This window comes from Strix aluco, chromosome 11, assembly GCF_031877795.1.
Source record: "Strix aluco isolate bStrAlu1 chromosome 11, bStrAlu1.hap1, whole genome shotgun sequence".
Classification (NCBI taxonomy): domain Eukaryota; kingdom Metazoa; phylum Chordata; class Aves; order Strigiformes; family Strigidae; genus Strix; species Strix aluco.
Window position 1 is genome coordinate 20,477,701 of NC_133941.1, and position 19,270 is coordinate 20,496,970.

Consider the following 19,270-nt stretch of genomic DNA (forward strand, 5'->3'; position numbering starts at 1 on the left):
CCTGTGACTAGGGCAAGGTGAGCGAACTTGCAGAGTCATGCAGAACAGATCTGAGCTTTGAAATGAAATAAGCTGAATTCACTATTTGCAATTGTGTTATGAGCACGAGAGATACTTCAGAATACATGTACAGAAAAGGAACAGATGTCTTAACCCTTTTAATAAATTTCCATCTGGATTATGTAATAATGTAGATTTTTTTTTTTTTTACATTCTGCGCATTTTTATTCTGGAGACAAAGAGTCAGAAGCAAATACATTAATTTTAATGGATGCTGTTCCTTGGGTGTTCACTGGTGATGAGAAGTCACTGGCTCAGCAGCCATGGTAACTTACTGGTACTGCACCCATTCATACTCTGGGATTGAAGATGGTCACTAATTTGCTATTTTCAAATCCATGCCCGCTCTGCTTGTGTGGCTTGGATGCTGAGTAGACTTTGAAGGCAAAGAAAGCAGTTTATGTTGTGATAAGCTAATAAGTGTTGTTAAAGGACTGGATTTGGTTTTGCTCGTCGTGGGGCTATTTTGCTTGTCAGCTGGACTTTTATTTTAGACACTAAGAAAATGAGTAGCTACCAAGAAAGGATGTGGGAGCTCACTGTGCAGAGGACTTAGCAATGCATGAATTTAGCAAAACCCCTCATCTGCTTCAAAAATAGGAACAAACAGTAAAAAATGGCCATACAAATTTGGAGCTAATTAATAATTTTCATAATCTCTAACTTGTTATGATAGAGTCTTGATGTTGGGAGAGTAACATAGAAATTAGTGTTCAAACAGGTTGAAACTGATGTATTTACATTCAAAATCTTTGTAATTTATGGTTTGACAAATCAATATTTATGTATTTGTGTTGTGAAGTTCAGTTTCCTGAACTTTTCCACTGCTGAAATGCCTGCATCCTGAAGTTTTAGTGCGCTATCCTGGGTGCCAGGAAAGTAGAAATAGCCATTGTGCCACACTGTTCTACACAAACGAATCAAGAGCTTCATGACCTGCTGAGGCAGCAGACTCCTTAACCTTGCTAAATGTTTGAGAAAGAAGTATGAAATCCTATCTGTGTCACTTCGCAGAGAAATTTGAAGGTCAAAATCAACACTAATTGTAGGCCAGTTGAGAAATAAAAAAAAGTTTCTAACAGCACAGTTTTAGGTGCTGCAGCAGGATTGTGTTAGGAGAGAACTTGTTGCTTTCACTTGTAACGCCGTGGAAGCGTTTGATGCTGGAGCTCGACTTTTTCTGAGATCTGCATCTGTTCAGTGCCATTAGCAGTGGGTTGCTCTAAATGGGCTGTAGCACTAACCACCTTGCTTGTCATACCCAACAGCAAATTCAGTTGTCACCAGCATAAAACTGAAATTTGTACTTTCAAGCTGAAGGGAGTTTGTTATAGATACCTCATTAAACATGGAAAGCATGCGTATTGGCATATGGGGAAGGTCTTTTCCTCATGTGTCTTTGTATTGTAAAATAGGAGTATTTATGTGGGTGGCCTTGCTTTTGTTTTTGTCTTTATTCCATTATTCCATAAATATCCATGCTGTGAGGACAGTTTTGATGCACAGAGGTCAGTGTTTGGCAAATTGTGCAGCCATTAGCTTTCAGGGGACTGTCAGCTTTTGGGTTTCAGCAAGCGGTGTTTAACACAGCCCCAAATTTCCTGAGAGCAGAGGACTAGCATCAGTAGTGATTCATGGTTTTATGACAGTCTTATCAAAGTCACAGTTCTGTTAGCAGTGTGCAGATAGAAAGATTAACGGGGAATTATGAGGAAGACTGTGGGCCGATAGATTAAACTCAGTGTAGCGTAGTGTCAAGGTGAGGCCAAGTTACTTCAGTTACTGCAGAGGTGAAAAGGGAGCAGGATTCAGCAGAGGGTGGCATTCCTCATGCCCTCACTCTTAGTTGTGTAAAACCAGTAATCTTTTTGAAAATGTAAGAAATCACTGCTTTGTGTAGATGGAAGAGTAAAAAATGCTTCCTTCATTAATAATATATACCTGTGGCAGGATATTACTTTTAGTAAAATTTAACTAGAGAAGTATACCAAGAAAATACCTAAATACCCTCACTACAAAAAGGGCATTGAATTACTTGAGCGTGTCCAGAGAAGGGCAACAAAGCTGGTGCAGGGTCTGGAGCACATGTCGTACGAGGAGCGGCTGAGGGAACTGGGGGGGTTTAGTCTGGAGAAGAGGAGGCTGAGGGGAGACCTCATCGCCCTCTACAACTACCTGAAAGGAGGGTGCAGAAAGCTGGGGATGAGTCTCTTTAACCAAGTAATGAGTGATAGGACAAGAGGTAATGGCCTCAAGTTGCGCCAGGGAAGGTTTAGACTGGATATTAGGAAGTATTTCTTTCCAGAACAGGTTGTTGGGTGTTGGAATGGGCTGCCCAGGGAGGTGGTGGAGTCCCCATCCCTGGAGGGGTTGAAGAGTAGGGTCGGTTTAGCGCTTAGAGACATGGTGTAGTTGGGAACTGTCAGTGCTAGGTTAACGGTTGGACCGGATGATTTTCAAGGTCCTTTCCAACCTAGATGATTCTGTGAGAAGAGGATTAAAAGGAAATGTGAAAAAAAGTATAGAAACACTACCTGGCATTGGTGTAACATAGTGATCAGGTGTTAGTTACAACATTGTTGCAAATACTCTGTCTTCCCAGCCTAGTGAAATATTTAAATAGAAGGTGCCTCTTTTTTTTTTTTTTTTTCTTATGGTATGTAGGTAGGTCAAAAGTGTCAGATGAGATATCTGTAGCTAAATGTAGTGAGACTAAATAAAAGAAATAGGCTCTAGTCTGGAAGAACTGTGTGACTGGCAAGGCTGTCCTTTGCTGCAGATACCTCCTCTAGCTTGTTCCCAGCTGGAGGCTGTATCTGCTGTTTGCTATCTGGGTAGCATCAGTAGGCAGCATCTCTGTGGTGGTAAGAACCAATTGTTTTAAGTAATACTTTCTTTGAGTGATGGGCTCAAAATGTGTTTGAGATACAGGCTCTTTTTATTTTGTTTGATGGCTCTGACAGTGTTATTTCTGTATTGTACCTCTAGAGCCATAAATCATTGTTGTAAATGTGGTTCATAGTAGATGAAGTGGTTTGTGTTTTATGTTCCACTAAAAACTGGCAGCAGGGTCAGACAATTTTACCAGAAGAGGTAAATTACATGCTTTCATAGCTCAGAGAGAGAGAGAGATCACGCCACATACTTTTTTGTGGTTAATGTCCACTTTGGGGATAAAATCAATTTTTCATGCATGTTTTGAGGAGGCAGAGTCGAAACTCAGTATTTTAATGTAATGGGGGGATTGTTTCAGCCTCTAGCTATGCTAAACAGGACTAATAATTTCAGCTAATCAGTGTCTAACAGCTTCTGAAAAATGGAAACTAGCTTAGGAGTGATGTAAAGAGAAGTTTTCCACATTAGTGGAATGTTAGGTAAATGCTAATGATCTTTGTACAGTTTCCATTTGTGTTTGGAGAGAGGGTCTCCTAAGGTCACCACAAAAACTTAAAAGTAATGTGTCCCGCTCTAAAACAAATTGTGAAAGCCTGTACACATTTCTAAATTTCAAAGCAGGGATAGGGATGTCATGTAAAATACTGGTCACTGAGTTTAAATTTTTTTGTGTTACATTTGTGTTTAAGAAATGTTACAAAAGATAACTTTGCAGCTGAAAGTGAATCTAGAAGTAACTAGTGGAGCTGTGGAACTGCAAGCTGATATTTAGGGAGTCTTTTAACAGTGGTTTTTATCCACCTGAGACAACATTAGTGTCATAAAGTCTTCAGATCTCCGCATGGCATCATCATGGATGAAACCGTTGAAAGACAGTAGCTTTCATTTTCATCAGTAGATTTTTGAAGGATGCTCACACTTTTTTCATAAATCTCCTGCTGCTGGGGCAAGTTCTACCTTAGTGTGTCATGTGAATCCAGTCTTAATTTTTCCATTAAGGGATTCTTTCATCTTTGTACTCTTGGGGCTGATCTGTGATTAAAAATCATTCTTCTTAAAAAATATTTGATAGAGGACCAAGATCATCAAAAAGAAAAGGTAGAAGAGACCATATATTTTCTGTAGTTTGGCTTCTCCTTTCTTTAGAGACTCCAGGTCTCTAAATCCACCTCATACTTTGGGAAGGGCCCTTAGTTACACTGGAAAAACAAACCCAGAAAAACTTGCCGTGGTTTGCTCAATAACTCAATTCTAGAGTTATTTGTGTTATTGTTAGCTTTTCACTCACAGCTTCTGTGCATCTGTGATACTGTCTTAAGGTTATTATTCTTCCTGTGAGTTTCATCTGAGTTTCATCATTTTTAAATGCACCTTTAGGCATGAAGGGGTTATATTGTTGACCTCAAAACCTGTTGCTTTTCCTCATCTGCTATATAATTATTGTATAAATAGTTAATTATTTGTTTACATCATAAGAGAAAACAATTGGTTCCTAATCAAGACATCAGGCCATTTATCCTATCCAGGAAACCTGCTAGGCATCAGATTCTGATGTTAACCTTTTTGCTCCATGACACTTTCATATGATGAAAATTTGTCTTTAACATCCCAGAGCCTATTAGTGCTCAAAATGAGTTTTTAGCAGGAATTGATACGTTTATTTTGTTTGGGGTGGTGGGGGTGGTTGTTTTTTAATCAGAGAACTAAAAGTGGAGATGATCAATAGTGTGAAGAGGCTTTTTTTTGTAGGATATACCAACCTGGGATTTCTTTATTCTCAAAGTCTAAAAGTAATGTGCAGATACCTGGATTCTCATGCAAAATGTAAGGTGCCTTTTGACGCTATTACTCTAGAGTTTTGAAACTTTGTGATTTCATTCAGCACCAAAATCAGTAACTGCCATTTCTCTACGTAAAGCACAGCACAGTAGTATTGTTACCCACCCTTAGCCATAATCCTCCAATGTCAGACTATCCTGAGGATTTTTGGACATTGTTTCATCCTTAATGTATCTATTGTATGTTGCACACATTTTTACTGAGTTATCTGAGAGAAAACTAAACATGGTATTTTTCACTTTTATAGCTTACTTGAAGATCAAAGAAAGGCAGAAGGAATGGTGTTACTTCTTTGGTCTATAGGCCTTGCAGTAGCCAGTGCAGCAACACAAATGTGCTCTGAGTCACGCTGTGTGCTGAAATTAACTTGCTTTGTGGATGAAATCAAATATAAGCATTCTTATTAGCTTTCTTGTAAGTGGAATGTAGCGATTAAGAGAATACTTTTCTTATTTTTGGAACAGGGTTCCAGATTTTGTGAGGGAGAAGCGTTTTGGGAACTGGCTTAAAGATGCACGAGATTGGGCTATATCTAGAAACCGGTACTGGGGAACACCCATCCCTTTGTGGGTCAGTGATGATTTTGAAGAGGTGAGTAAGTAAACAAAGGCTTCCAGTTGACAGAAGAGCCTGGCTGTATATGTTGCTTGCTTATTTGATAGACCGTTGTGTCTTTGGCTGCTGCGGTCTTAAGTTCCATTAATATGTCTTAGCAGTATATGTATATCTATAATAGGTGATAGATACATGCATATGTATGCTTGCATTTGTCTGCCCATACATGTTTGTTTTGCTTTTGCTTGAAAACTGTAAGCAATTTTTCTTGTTTTTTATATTAGAATTAATCTTATCTTTCCTGGAAGAATTTTCAGTGATGGTAAAGCTAATGGAAATAATGAATGCAGTGAGAAAATGGCAAGGAAGAGATTTCTTTTTTTACTCAGTCCTTTCAGTCTGTTTTTGAAATTCTGATGCTCGGTTACTTCAAGTCAAATGAATTGCTGAAGGTGTAAAAGCAAGTCCACCATAGTAGAACAGTGAAAATATATATTTGTAGTGCTACAAATGTGAATGTAACCAGCTGTAAAAATGTGAATCTAGTGGAGTGATGGAAGTGTATAATGAGAATGCTAGAAATGAGTTTTTTGAAGTTGTAAGGTACCCTGCAGTTGGTAGCATAAAGCCAGCTGTGCAAGTGAATGCTTACACAGTTTTGATGACTGCTGTTTGCTAAGTGTCGGAACACCAAGTTTTAAAACGGTTTGTGAAGATAAAATTATTTTTTTTTCTGTGTGGGTTAGTCCCATTAGACATGTATGATAAGTCTTTCTCATGCTGGAAACAGGAAATACTAATCAATATCAGGATGTCTATGGAAGGTGAATACTGATGACAGCATCCCCAGCCTTTGTTTTTTATCTCCCTTGATTTGAAAAAGTTTTCACTTTTCATTTTAGATGTGAAAGACCTCAAATAGGAAAACACACACCAGAAAATTATTATCTTATTGTCTATAATTTGCACTATTGCTTAGATGTGCACCATAAAGCATTTTTTAATTTCCTCTTCACTGGAAATCTTGCTGATAGGCAGGGAGCTACTGGGGAAGGGAGGGAGTTACTCCTTGCAATTATGATTTAAATATCTAAGAAAGCCTTGGCATTTGAATTCTATTTCTGCTATGAGCGTGTTTGTAAACTACTGGCAAACCAAATGCTTCTGTCTCTCATATAACAGTGAATTTTTAACATGTATTCAAAATTTTTAGGTATATAAACTTTCAGTCTTCAGACTAAACTTTGTGCTAAAATATTTCAAGACTTCATTTTACAGCTGAAAAAGATTGTGTAAAGGTTACATTATTCCCACTCCTTGCCTCTAATAATATTTCATTTTGTGTCCAGTCTTTCCATGTCTGTATTCCTCTGTGTACAGTTTTTTTCACTTTTTTAGGTTTGATTTGTTTGTTTTTAATAATAATATGATGTCTAGCTTGGAAGATTGACCTTTCCTTTGAAATTAGCTGCAAATATTCCTCAGGGCTTGGTGTTCTGAATAATGATAGAAATACCAACAGATCTATTATTTTATCCATAGATGTTATACATTTCTGTTTACTCTAGAGTCTGAATGTCATGGTTCAGTAGTAGAGTATGGCTTCTGGACCATGCTAAATTTCAAGCTAGGTTTTTTTAATATTCACTCTATGCATGTGGGATATAGCTTAAAAACTAAATACCATTGGAACTGATGTGGAACTTAAGGCCTAAGTGACACCTGCTCTTGTACAGAAATAACATGCAATCCAAATTTCCTGACTTCAGTTTTACTGCAGCCCAGTGCCATGTGAGATTGCAGAGCCTCCTCTTCATGTTTTGTTCTCAAAAGAACACTTTGTCGCATGCAATTATGCTGTGCATATTAAATCCTGGAGAAGTAATAACAGTTCCTTATTTAATATACAGTAAGGTGAATTAATTGGTATTAAAGGGAATTTTATTACAAATCAATATCTGGTTTCCCACAGTTTTCTTTTAGCTTTTATTTTAGCTTTATTTTAGCATAATTAGCAGGTAGAGACACACAATGGAAGTTAAATTCTGAAGCTTGTGTTTATTACCACATTTTTGCAGACAGTTTATCATTTTAAGCTTTCAAATCTCAATGATTTCCTCAGTGGAGGAACACATCTCATTTGGATTAGATAATAAAATTCCTTAATATAGCACCCAAGTTCATAAAGCGGACATAGGCTGATTTTATAGGACTTACATACAAATTGTAGTATTAAGTATTCAATGATGTTACCAAAATTCTGATTGTTTCATTGCCTGTCACTCATGTAAACTGTTAACCCTCCGGTAGTTTTGGTGCTCTTGGTCTTGCATAACAGATTTGGAACAAGAGGACTCTGGCTGGGCTCTCCTGAAGGGTGAGGGAACTTCTTGAGGTCTGGTTCTGCTTTGAGGCTGCACTAAGAATGCCACTTTTAGCTGACCTTAGCAGTCATTTCTTTTACTGATTATTATTCAGAAAATGCTCTCTAAAGATCCCAGAATGTCTTGCTGATAACACTGATGCACTACGTGGACGTATTTCTTTCTATGAACACTCTTTATTCTTTGATTATACGTGCTTAACAGCTGAAATGACAAACCAGTACGAGCAAACATTTTTATTTAATAGGGACTGCAGAACTATGTCACAGGACGTTGAGGTCCATGAATGCTGCTGCATGGCTTTATTTTTTTATTTACATGGATAATCTCGGATATAATGCTAATGTTCATTTCATTAAAAGTATTTAACCTTGACCTCTGATTTCACATTAGGTCTCAGTGATGCTGAAACAGGGTTGAACAGCTCCCAGTCCCAGCCTATTTATTTCAGTTTTTGCTGTCTGCTATTAAATGTTGACATAGCTGGTTTTGTAGTTGATGTGGCTGAAAAATGAAATGGGGGAGGAACAAGTGACTAATAGGGGAAGGGGACAGGCTACTAAAGTAGACGTTGCTGTTGAAGAAATGGTATCCAAAGCAATAGCTTTAATTAAAAAGCATAAGCCAGTTTGTTTCTTGCAGAAACAAGTGGGTGTGGCTTAGTGAGAGATTGGATTTGATTAGCATCCACTTGCTGTATTGTTCTCTCGCCTTCAAGTATCTAATGAGCTACCCTTGGGAGAGAGTAGCTCCATCCTCCTGACTTGGACAGAGGCAGCCTTATTCAGTATGGTGATATCTGCATTCCTCTGCTGGTTGTTTGATTTTTCATGCGGATTTGGGGTTATTTCTTCTATGAATATGTTCTGCTGGGTGCAGTTCTGCAGATGCATCCAGTATTTTGAATTTTACTTAAGTATTGAAATGCTTGCTTCAGAAAGCAACAGCTAATGGGCAGCTGTTAATCCAGAGCATAGTGAAAGTATGTTCAAATATTACGGTTAGCAAAGATGAAGTAATCGGTGTATCCAAGGGTATTTTTTACCCATGCTGCTATTAAAACCTTTTTTTCTGCCAGCGGTGCTGAACTAAGCACCTGCTGCTTGCTCACTTGAGCTTGTATGATTGCTTATGGGGCCACATGGTGAATGAAGAACAGATCTGGCTTAAAAATAATTTGTTGATGAAGGTGTATTTTAAACTGAGATCGATCCCCTGGTGTGGTTTGCTATGCAAACTGCAGACTGTTGTATTTGAATATCATAATCATTGTAATGCTTCACTTGCTATAGAAAAATAAGACAAATAGAAAAGTAATGAAAAAATTACATTTCAAAAGTACAATAAAAGATGGTGATTAGTAATGCAGATCAGCAGTTGAATCAGACTAGGAAAATCATGGCTTAAAAACCAAATCAGACTGAGTTTCTATCTTCTCTGTAATTCATGACAGTTTTTTGGAATTAAATACACCAAAACCTTTTTGTGAGTCACAATTTCTGTGTGTATACATATGCATAGATTTAAGACTAACTATGGGAAGTGGGCAGTGCTCTGATTTACTGTATCCTAAGAGCAACTTAGAAAGTTATCTCATGTGAAAAACATCTAGCCTACTTATACCGTCTTTATGTTGGTACATTTAACTCCTTCCCTGTCAGATCTGTCAAAACCCATTTTTTTACCCATGGCAATTCTAAATTGGACTGATAGCACGTGGGACTGGATCTCCAAAATCCAGGTCTGTGCTGCAGCTTGTGGCTTGTGAATCCTGCCAGATGAGAAAGGGCCACAGGGCTCTGGGAGGGTTAAACTTGATAAAATGTAAAGCAAAGAAAGCTTTACTTTTCTCCTTCTCTCCTACATAGAGTTTTTCAGAATCATTTGTTGCATCAACATTTCAGGACATTGATCCAAGCCTGTTGCCAAAGCTTTCTGCCTTTTTCTTGGTGTGTTGATGCAATAAAAACAAGAGAAGTCTGTAGCTTTCTTAACAACCTGTTTGTTAGCTGTGACACTTTTTTCACTTTAAATAAGGTGCCACTGATATGAACAGTTTAGTGTACCTGGGATGGAACACTTACACTCACTTATGAGCAATGTAGCTGCTTACCTTGGCTTCAGAAGAGGAACCTGGGATCTGAAACTCCTGTCCGTATAAAAGTTAGGATCACGGAATTTTCAGGTGATTGTGTTGTGGGTTGTTTGAATAAAAACCAAGCAACAAAACACAATGTTTTTTGATACCTGACAACATGCTTGTTCTTCGAAGTCTCCAATTATCCTGACATGAATTGCATTAAATCAGGGCAGTTGTCCCTAACATCATTTGCTGCTTTGTTAGATTGGCAAAGGGAATCTTGTACAAAATTTTTGTTGGCTTTTCAGCTATATCAGCTACCTTAGAAGATACTGACTGAACTACAAGTCTCCTGTCTAATGTTGAAACAAATTTTTACTGTGTGCAAATTAACTGACTACATTTCTTGAATGTCTCTTACAGGTAGTTTGTATTGGTTCAGTGGCAGAACTGGAAGAGCTGTCTGGAGTGAAAGTCACTGATCTCCATCGAGAAAGGTTGGTCACAGAGACTATTAACTAGTTATTAAAAATAGCTGAGCAGACATAAAAAATACTGGTTTTCTTTGCCCAAACCGTGGAAAACAGATTTAGGGAAAATGGAAAAGTAGTAAGAGGACATGCGATTAACATGTATAAATTCTCCTTTCTTGTGTCTTGGACACTGTTAATACAGAAAGAAAATCTCTAAACTAGCTTTAGATTACAAAAATTGTCAAAGGAAATGCTGACCTTTTTGAAGGATCATCAAAATTAAAAGCAAAACTCCTGTCATACCTAATGTGTAAGCATAACGTTGGCTTTTTGTGCTAATTCTTGGTTTTGTTTAGAATTTGTCAATCTTTTTCTTTCCCATAGTATTGATCACCTAACTATCCCTTCACGCTGTGGCAAGGGCTTACTGCACCGGGTCCCTGAAGTTTTTGATTGTTGGTTTGAGAGTGGAAGTATGCCTTATGCACAAGTCCATTATCCATTTGAAAACAAAAAAGAACTTGAAGATGCTTTCCCTGCTGACTTCATTGCTGAAGGCATTGACCAAACCCGAGGATGGTAATTTTCTGCCAGTTTATTATGTGATATTATCACCCTGTGTCTAACACTATTACGTCTGGATGATCCTTTAATGTTGTATAGATAAGCGCATGATTTATTTCTTTCAGTAAAATGCAAGGTGTTCTAAACCTTGGTGGCAAAAGTGTTGCAGAAAGATGATACGTTAGCAAGCAATTTTCCTGGCTCTTGTGGAAAACATCATTAGGTAATAGGGCAGATCTTTGGCCTGATAAGGAAGAATCTCAGCAGCTGACTTATTGTAGAACTTGAGTTGTCTACTAGAAGCAGAAGAGCAATTGAGTCAGTTGAGATAGAAGTCAGTGTTTTGAGGATTTCAAGCCAATGTATAGGCTAGTCATTTTTGCCCCCTAGATTAAATTTGAATTTTGGTTTTATATGAGTTGGGGAAAAAACCAAAGTCAAACCTTATGTTGTTAAGATCTTATAGTTTACAAAAATCAAGTTTTCTATCTGTAAACTTCATTTGCTTATTTGATTCCTCTCTGGATAAATGTTTTTCAATCACTGATGAAAATTTTTCTCTAATCTCGGATTTTCTCTGGGTAATGTTCTCATACATACATAGATGTGTACATATAGTTTTAGTTTAGGCATGTTTAAGTGTTTATTTTTTAAGTTTGAGGTTGGCTGTGAAAACTGACAGATTTTTAAGATGAATTTTTGTGATTTCTAGATTAGTATACTTGACTATGTACAAGTAGAACTCTTCCATCCAGTAACTTGTGTTATTAAACTAAATTCCTCTGGAGCATAGTTGGCACCTCCCTTTGCCCATGCCTCTACTCTCCCAACAAACCAACCAACCAACCCAAACAAAGCAGTAAGAGGTGGGTTTTTGCATGTTTGTGAAGTTGAGAGCAGGGTTGATACATACTCTCAAAGCCACGAGGCTTAAGCAAGGGAACATTTGAGGCATGATGCTAAATAAAAAAAAGTTTTATGAATATAGCAAAAGCTGTTTTCATTTTGCAACCCCTTACTTGTGATGCAAAAGATTATCTAGGCCCTCAAAATGGAAGTTACATTTGTAAATTTGGCAGTTAGGGAAGGACCACTTCAGTCTCACACAGTGAAACATGGTCTCCTCATGGCATATTAAATACTTTTCAGAACATAGCTGCACCTTACCTAGTTAGTGCTCTGCATAATGTTTGTAATGAGTCCTCACATAAGTCACAATTAGGGCAACCTGATAAATTTAATTAAAACTGGCCTCTTACATGCATAGCGATGTTCCCCCCTGCCCCACTAGTCTTTGTTAGGCTGTTTGTGTTGATCTTCAACTTTGTGGTCTCCACAATTGTATATCACAGCATATTAGTCATGGTGCTTTTCAGTATTAGTATACAAGTAAGTACTGTTGAGTAGAGGGACATACTGATCTCATTTGCAGGTCACTCTTGTGCTTGTTGCTCTTCGAGCAGTGTTGGATCCTGTATATACAGCGAACCCTACATTTCTTCATTTACTTTATTTTCTTTACTGTTGCATGTAGCATGTGGATACAACACTGTTATTTTGACAAATGCTAATTTAGGAAATATTAAATAGGAAGTGGAATGTTATAATTAAATAATACCTGTTTCATGTTGAAGAAAAGTGAGAGGTTTTGTTTATCTGGGAGAAAAACTGCCTACTCTGCAGCAGCTGTGCTTTGGGGACTGGAGGAGGCTAGTACAGTGTTAGAATGAAGAAGGAATGAAGAGAAATAGCTTGAAAAGTTGTAACACTAATGATTCCATGTATTAGTCTTTCTGCAGCATTGTTCATTATGCTCATGAAAGGAGAATTAAAAACTTATTTTTCCTCTTCTTTTTTTTTATTCTATCTGAAAAAAAATAGAAAATTGTGCTGCTTTTTTGGTAAGAAAAGAGGCAAACAAAAGAGCACATGATAAAGACATATAAAATGCATGCAAAAGGTACGGTCAGAAACTGGTTTTTTCCCTGCTACATGTTATAAAGAAACAAGTGCGTTTAATTTAGATGCCAAAAAATGAAAGCAAATAAAAAAATTGAACAACATGCGATCATTCTTACAGTATGCAAGGGAGCTACTCAATTGTAAAAGTTCAAGAGAAATAAAAATGGTTTGGGATTTTTATGTGGATATAAAATCTATTCCTGGTAGTGAGAATTTCAGTGAAAATATAGGAGGAATGATAAATTTTAGGTTTTAGGGTTTAGCTAGTCAAGATTGAGTTGTCACAGTGGATTAGTATGTGTCACACACACTTACTGCTGTGTTTCTTTTAGTGCTGCTGTCCTTTGAAGTGCGTGTGGGAGACATGACAGATGAAAAGATGAGTCTGATCTCATGTGCATCCAGTGAAGCTCTCTAGTGCCATTAAAGAATGCATTTGTAATTTTTACACAAGTTGGCCTTTTTATAGTATGATATTAATCTAAACTTGAATGTGGTGCAACATCCAGATCTGCTAACTATCATGTTTTGGGGTTATAACATTCTTTTCTTTTTTTAAATAGTAAATGTAACCTGTGGATTAGCAGTTTCTTTCCCTTTCCTTAGTAGGCTGAACTGAATCATCTCACTAATTCAACTGAAGATTGACTCTGGAAAAATAACAAGAGAAGTCCAAGCTGATACTAATGCCAGCGGTGACTCTGTGGTTGTAAACATACAGCTGCTGTGCTTTGGTTTGAGCCCACACACTTGGGCTGTGTAATGTAGGCAGTGTGCAAATGGAGACTTTCACGTTACAATCTGGAGTAGTTTGCTTTTTGTTTTTAACATCAGCATTAAGAGTTACTGTAAGTCTTCACCATACCCAAGTCTGTCTCATCTGTGGGTGGAATATCAAAACACTTGCCTCAATACATGATGCTTATACCTTTCCCACTGTGCTCATGTCTGTTATTATCCTGGTGCTTTGATAACAGCTGGTGTTCTGTGGTTTGCAGAAGAGCACTTTCATGAAAGAAAGATGGAATTAAGATGTGAGGTGGTGGGTTTTTTGGTAAAAGGTAGAGCTGTCTCAGGCTATTCTTAAGAAGAATTCTCATTCTAAAACTGTTAGGCTTTTAGTTACCTTTTCCCAAGTCTTGGAAAAAATGAGGATATTTTGAGGAGAAGACATATGTATCTTTTTGTTAGTATGGCAACGCAATATCATAATAGGCCCAAGTGAGCAACAAGCTGGTGAGTTCTGAAGTGTTAAGAGCATAGTATGTGATTTTTTTTTTTTTTTTTTTTTTTTATTTGAAGCATTCTGTATAAAGTGCTAAGACTCAGAAAGAAGATTGATTTTGTGTCAGGTCAGGCTGCAGCTGATGTGAAGTGAGGACTGGTAGGTGGTGAAAGGCTCAGGAGGTGAAGGTCTGGTAGTTTCTGTTTGACTCAACATGGAAGGGGAGAAAGTCAAGGGAGACAAGGAGAAAATTAATGTGACCAAGGTGATGAGCCAGGAGAGTGATCTTTTTGATGACTTTCTGCATGGATATAAGAAAGAGCTGAATTACATTTGTTAAGGCCAGAGGAAAAAAATCTTATTGTAATTGGGTTGCAAGGCTGGCAGTCCAGACAGATTGGTAGGAAAGGCTCTGTCTCCGATTGCATATAGGCAGATGCAACAAGATTGATAGTCAGGGTCAGAATGTGGTGGCCTAAAGGGAATTCATAGCTGAATGTTTTTGCTGTGAACCGCAGGATTATGAATCTACCCACAATTGTTTAAGAAAGGAGAAAATGGGGAGGAAATGCTTTCTCCTTTTGAGGGGAGTGGAAGAGGAGAGAAGAAGAGCAAAGAAGTGGACTTCTGTCTCTGTGGTGTTAAGGGGTTTTTCTACTGTTGTTTTGGCTGACAGCTATGGATCTGCAAGGACATAACTAGAAGCAGACTGAGATTTGGTGAATGAAAGATGAAACAGCAGAGAGAAGTCGAAGTCAGAAACAAGTGTGTCTGTGGATAAGATAATTCAAAAATAAGGTGCAGAGACACATTCCTTTAAAATATTCAGAGTGAAGCAGGTGAATTTTTTTAAAAGGATAATCTGAGAGAGAACATGAAGAGTTATGTCTGAATGGTGGGTAAACCACTGGATCACAGGATCTCAAAGACAGTCTTGTCACTGTCATCAACTAAGGTACCTCATTGCTGAGGCTCATCAGGTTTGACAATGCAAATAACATAAAATTTGTGAAAAGTTCTTGGATGTATTTTTTTCAGTGCCCATGGTCCATCTGTACAAATTTCCTAATACAAACTACTGAAATATCTTCTAGCTGGTTCTGCTTTCTTCTTTTTAATTGCAAATGCACCTGCTCTAATACGAGACTTTGCAACCACTTTGCAGAAAGTGATGGGAGTTTGTCAGTGAGATACCTTCATACTAAATACTAAAGAAGTACTGCTGTGTTTGTAATGAACGGTCAGTCTTGTAGGCTTGAGGTGTTGATCATCTGAGTAAACGCTCAGATGGTTGTGTTTAGGGTTTTTTTTAAGAAGTTTAAAAATGAAGGCGGGGATTTTGAGTGCATGTGTTTGTGTGCAGGTGGAGGAGTGATGGTTAAAATTAATGAAATTACAATGCAGTTTAATAATGAGAATTTTTATCCTGAAGTGTGAATTGAGGTGATTTTGAGAGTTAAAGTCCTGTCTGAGAGATAAGCATCAGAGTTGTCCTGTAAGCCACTTAATAAATGCAGTAATGCACACAGCAGCTTTTACAGAGCTTTGGACCCTCAAGTGTTAGACAAATGCTTTTGCAATTATAGGCAGCTTTTTGATAAAAACTACTTTAGAATATACAGATGGACTTTTTTTTCCCTCACTAAAGTGTTTCTCTACTAAATTTTCATGCAAATGCATAGTTCTGAGGCATAACCTCCTGTGCCTTATTCTCAATCAATTTTTTATAATCATCTGCTGATTTAAGGTTGCTAAGCAATCGTCAGTGTGATACTCATTTTTAACCAGGAAAGCTGTACCCCACCCTCCAGTAATTTTCTTAGAAGTAATTACCAGCAGTGCAGTTACAGAAGCTCATAGATACCTCCTTTGGTGAAGGTTCCGACTCCTGGCTATGAAATTATCACATCAACTTTCTCAGATATAACCATATATTGACATATTGAACAATAGGTCCCTGTGCTTGCTCCAGCACTGATTTCTTAAGTGTCCTAGGTTATAGATAGAGTTACTGAAAACACATCAAATGGAGGTGGGGGAAACCCCCTGCTGCCCTTTGTGGGGAACGCCTACATTCTCATATTTTCTAGTGATGGCTGATTTAACCAGCTAAGTCTGTTTGGTCAAAAGGAGGCTCTGCTCACTTTAGCTACCTTGATTATATGCTCCCAGCAGAAACTGTTCTGTTGTCTGTTAGGTTGAAGAATACACACATTAACACATGCACAAAAAAGCAGTGTGCCAGTCCTGTCTGCCGTGTTTGTTCCTGACTGATGCTGTGTTCTGAGGTGAGCAAATAGGAAGCTTGTTAAGGGACGGAATTTTCTTTTCTGTATTAAAGGTGAAAATGCTACAATTTTCCTCTTCATAACCTTCCTAATGTTTACTATTGCAATATTTCAGCCTTCTTGGACTAGTGGATCACAGCTGAGCAAACAGCACGATATGCTACAAAGAAGAAAAAGGTCTACTTAATAAGCTCCTCTTCTGAGTCTTTGTCACATAAATGTTCTAAATACTTAAATTTTAGCTTTGCTAGAGTAAAAGAACATAATAAAAAATTTATTTTGTTGTGAAGGACATGCAGGCTTTATCTTGGTGTATTTAGAAAGTCCCATTTATGATGTCTCTTGTTCCAGGTTCTACACTTTGCTGGTGCTGTCCACTGCTCTTTTTGGAAGGCCTCCTTTCAAGAATGTAATTGTGAATGGCCTTGTTCTTGCCAGGTTTGTATGTCAGTCAGTTCTTTCCTGAACAGATTTTTAGTCAAAGAATATTTCAGATAAGTCCCTGTGAATTGTAAACTAAATCTGAAATGGACTTTGAAGCTGTTAAGGCTTGTCAGGGAGATGTCGGTGTTGTAGGAGGTAAGAAGCACCTGAGTGTGAGGGTTACACCTGCCAGCTGTCTGTTGCACTAGGTTCTTTCCAGCAGGATTAGTCCTTCCTAGAGAGAGAAATTGAGTAACAAGTCAGAATAGGGAAGAACAGGAAATAAGTGATACGTGTTGTAAAGGGGATTATAAATGTTGTTTTAAATGTAATTTTACATAAATTAATTATATTTGTTTCCCATTATTTTCAAATCAAGCTTTGCCAGTGGGCTGGAGGGATTGATTCAAAACAAGTACGTCTTCCCTCAGCTTTGGTGGGAAAGAGATTTCCTGCTTAGATTTGTAACTTGGAAGCCTCTTGCATTGGGTTTTTTTTTTTTTCTCAGTTGCTCTTGTGGGTTCAACAGTCATACTGAAAAGATGTGCTAATATATAATTATGTCTGTGCTACCAAGAACGTAATAGGACAGAAAAATTAAGCTGGATTTGAAGGGCCTTTTTTTCTTTATCCATGTATTACAAGAGTTCTAGGAATTTATGCCTACCTTCTGATATTTTCTAGTGATGGCCAAAAGATGAGCAAAAGGAAGAAGAATTATCCTGATCCAATGAGTATTGTAAATAGTTATGGAGCTGATGCACTAAGGTAGGATTTCTTTAATTAACATCCATCTGATGTGTTAGCTTTCTGTTCATGGCAGATATGTACCAGGAGGGCTGCTTATGTGTTTTTTACAATTAACAGTAGGAAGAAAGTTAATTTTAGAAATTTCTAACCCACTATGGCAGCTGAATAGCTGAAAGAGTGGTTGACTGAAAAGAACTGGTAATAGTTACAGTCCCTGAACTTTCTATGCCCTTGTCTTGTCTCCCTCAAGGCTGGTAACAATCAAAGCCAATGTGCTGACTGGGGGCCTTTTGTCAGAAAATGTGTGTCCAGTTTGTACAGAATGCTTCCACTTGAGCCAGCACTGTCTGCTATTGCGGCTAATGGTCTGCATTGACCCAGTGAAAATTGGAATAAAATCTTTGAGAACAGTACTATTAGTTTACTGTTAAATTGTTATTTTAGGGAAGGATTACTGTATAATACACAGAAATGTCTGTTTGCTACTTATACATTTTTCTAAAGGGAAAGGGTTTCTTTTTTTATTGATGTAAGTATACAGTATAGTAGTGAAACCAGAAAAGCAGACGTAGAGCAGCCTAATGTGTCTATATAAATTGTTCTGGTCAAACAGTTTAAACACAGTTGAAGTGTTTCTTTAAAATTATACTTAATGTATAAACATAATATGCAGTCACCTGGTACTTTGGCTAGATGCACTAACTACATGCACGAAGCGGTACCTTGAGGTAAAGGTACAATAGAGACATTTTAATAACTGCGGGTGTACACTTCTTCCACATTTCTCAAAAGCCCTGTAATTCTTGCTAGGTACAAGAAAACCTTAAGCTATCATCCATGTTGAGTTGTATGTTACAACTATACACGGTAATGATTGGGCTGAATGAAAGGTTAGTGTACTGTGGTTTCTTGTATATTTGAGAAAGATGGTTGTTGCTTGTTCTAGATAAACTAAGCAGATGTGAAGTTCCTTATTGTTTCAAGCTTTAGCATTTAAAAGAGCTAGTAAATTATCTTCTCATATATGTTTACAAGGGAGAGTTGGGTGGATTTCTTAAATTTGGTCAAGATTGGTTTTTAAAAATAATCAAAGTGTATTAGCAGAATATCGGTGAATTGGTAGCTGGAACAATGAGTGAAAAGGGTTGGAGTTACTCAAATTGGAGACTTTTAAATTGCAGGTGACATTTCCGTTGAAAAAAACCTGCCTTTTTTATAAAAGAAAACAAAAAATCTCAAACACCAGAAGTTACACTTCCATTATTCATGGTTTTTTGATTTCTGAAAAGCTAATTCATTTTTCTGCCTGTGTAGTCATTCTTTAATGTCACATTTATTTATACATACACCCACATAGAGAGTAAAAAGCATTGCAGGCTAGGTTCATTTATGGAAGGAGCTCTGCAATTCAGTTGTCTCTGCTTATTCACTGAAGCGCTTGATGTGTTCTGTTTATAGAAAAAGCTACAACTTAGTTTTTCTCCTTGGCACTGTTTCCCTGCAGAAATACTTTAGCTTTTGCAGTGTGTATGTGTATATATATATTTTTTTTAAACTATAGCTTTGAAGTATTCTCAGCAGAGAATATACTATTGATAAATAGATCAGCAGAAAATGTAGACGTAAGTAGTTTAAATGAATATGGAATTGAATGGAATGGGTAAACAGAAGAAATAATAGCACAGTAAATTTAACAACTCAACTTCAGACTTTCAGAAACTTGAATCCTGTGTGAAATCTGAAGAATTGTCAAAGCCAGTTATATTCTGATA

At 37.4% G+C, this 19,270-nt stretch overlaps 1 protein-coding gene across 1 annotated transcript in view; it reads left to right on the plus strand.

Annotated features, from left to right (window-relative positions):
* Window positions 1–19,270, plus strand: part of IARS1 (isoleucyl-tRNA synthetase 1) — a 109,086-nt gene that overhangs the window by 47,375 nt on the left and 42,441 nt on the right. The window contains exons 15-19 of the mRNA XM_074836618.1: window positions 5,259–5,385; window positions 10,237–10,310; window positions 10,671–10,865; window positions 16,677–16,763; window positions 17,433–17,516. Coding sequence (XP_074692719.1) covers window positions 5,259–5,385; window positions 10,237–10,310; window positions 10,671–10,865; window positions 16,677–16,763; window positions 17,433–17,516 — 567 coding nt within the window. The remainder of the gene's footprint in view (window positions 1–5,258; window positions 5,386–10,236; window positions 10,311–10,670; window positions 10,866–16,676; window positions 16,764–17,432; window positions 17,517–19,270) is intronic.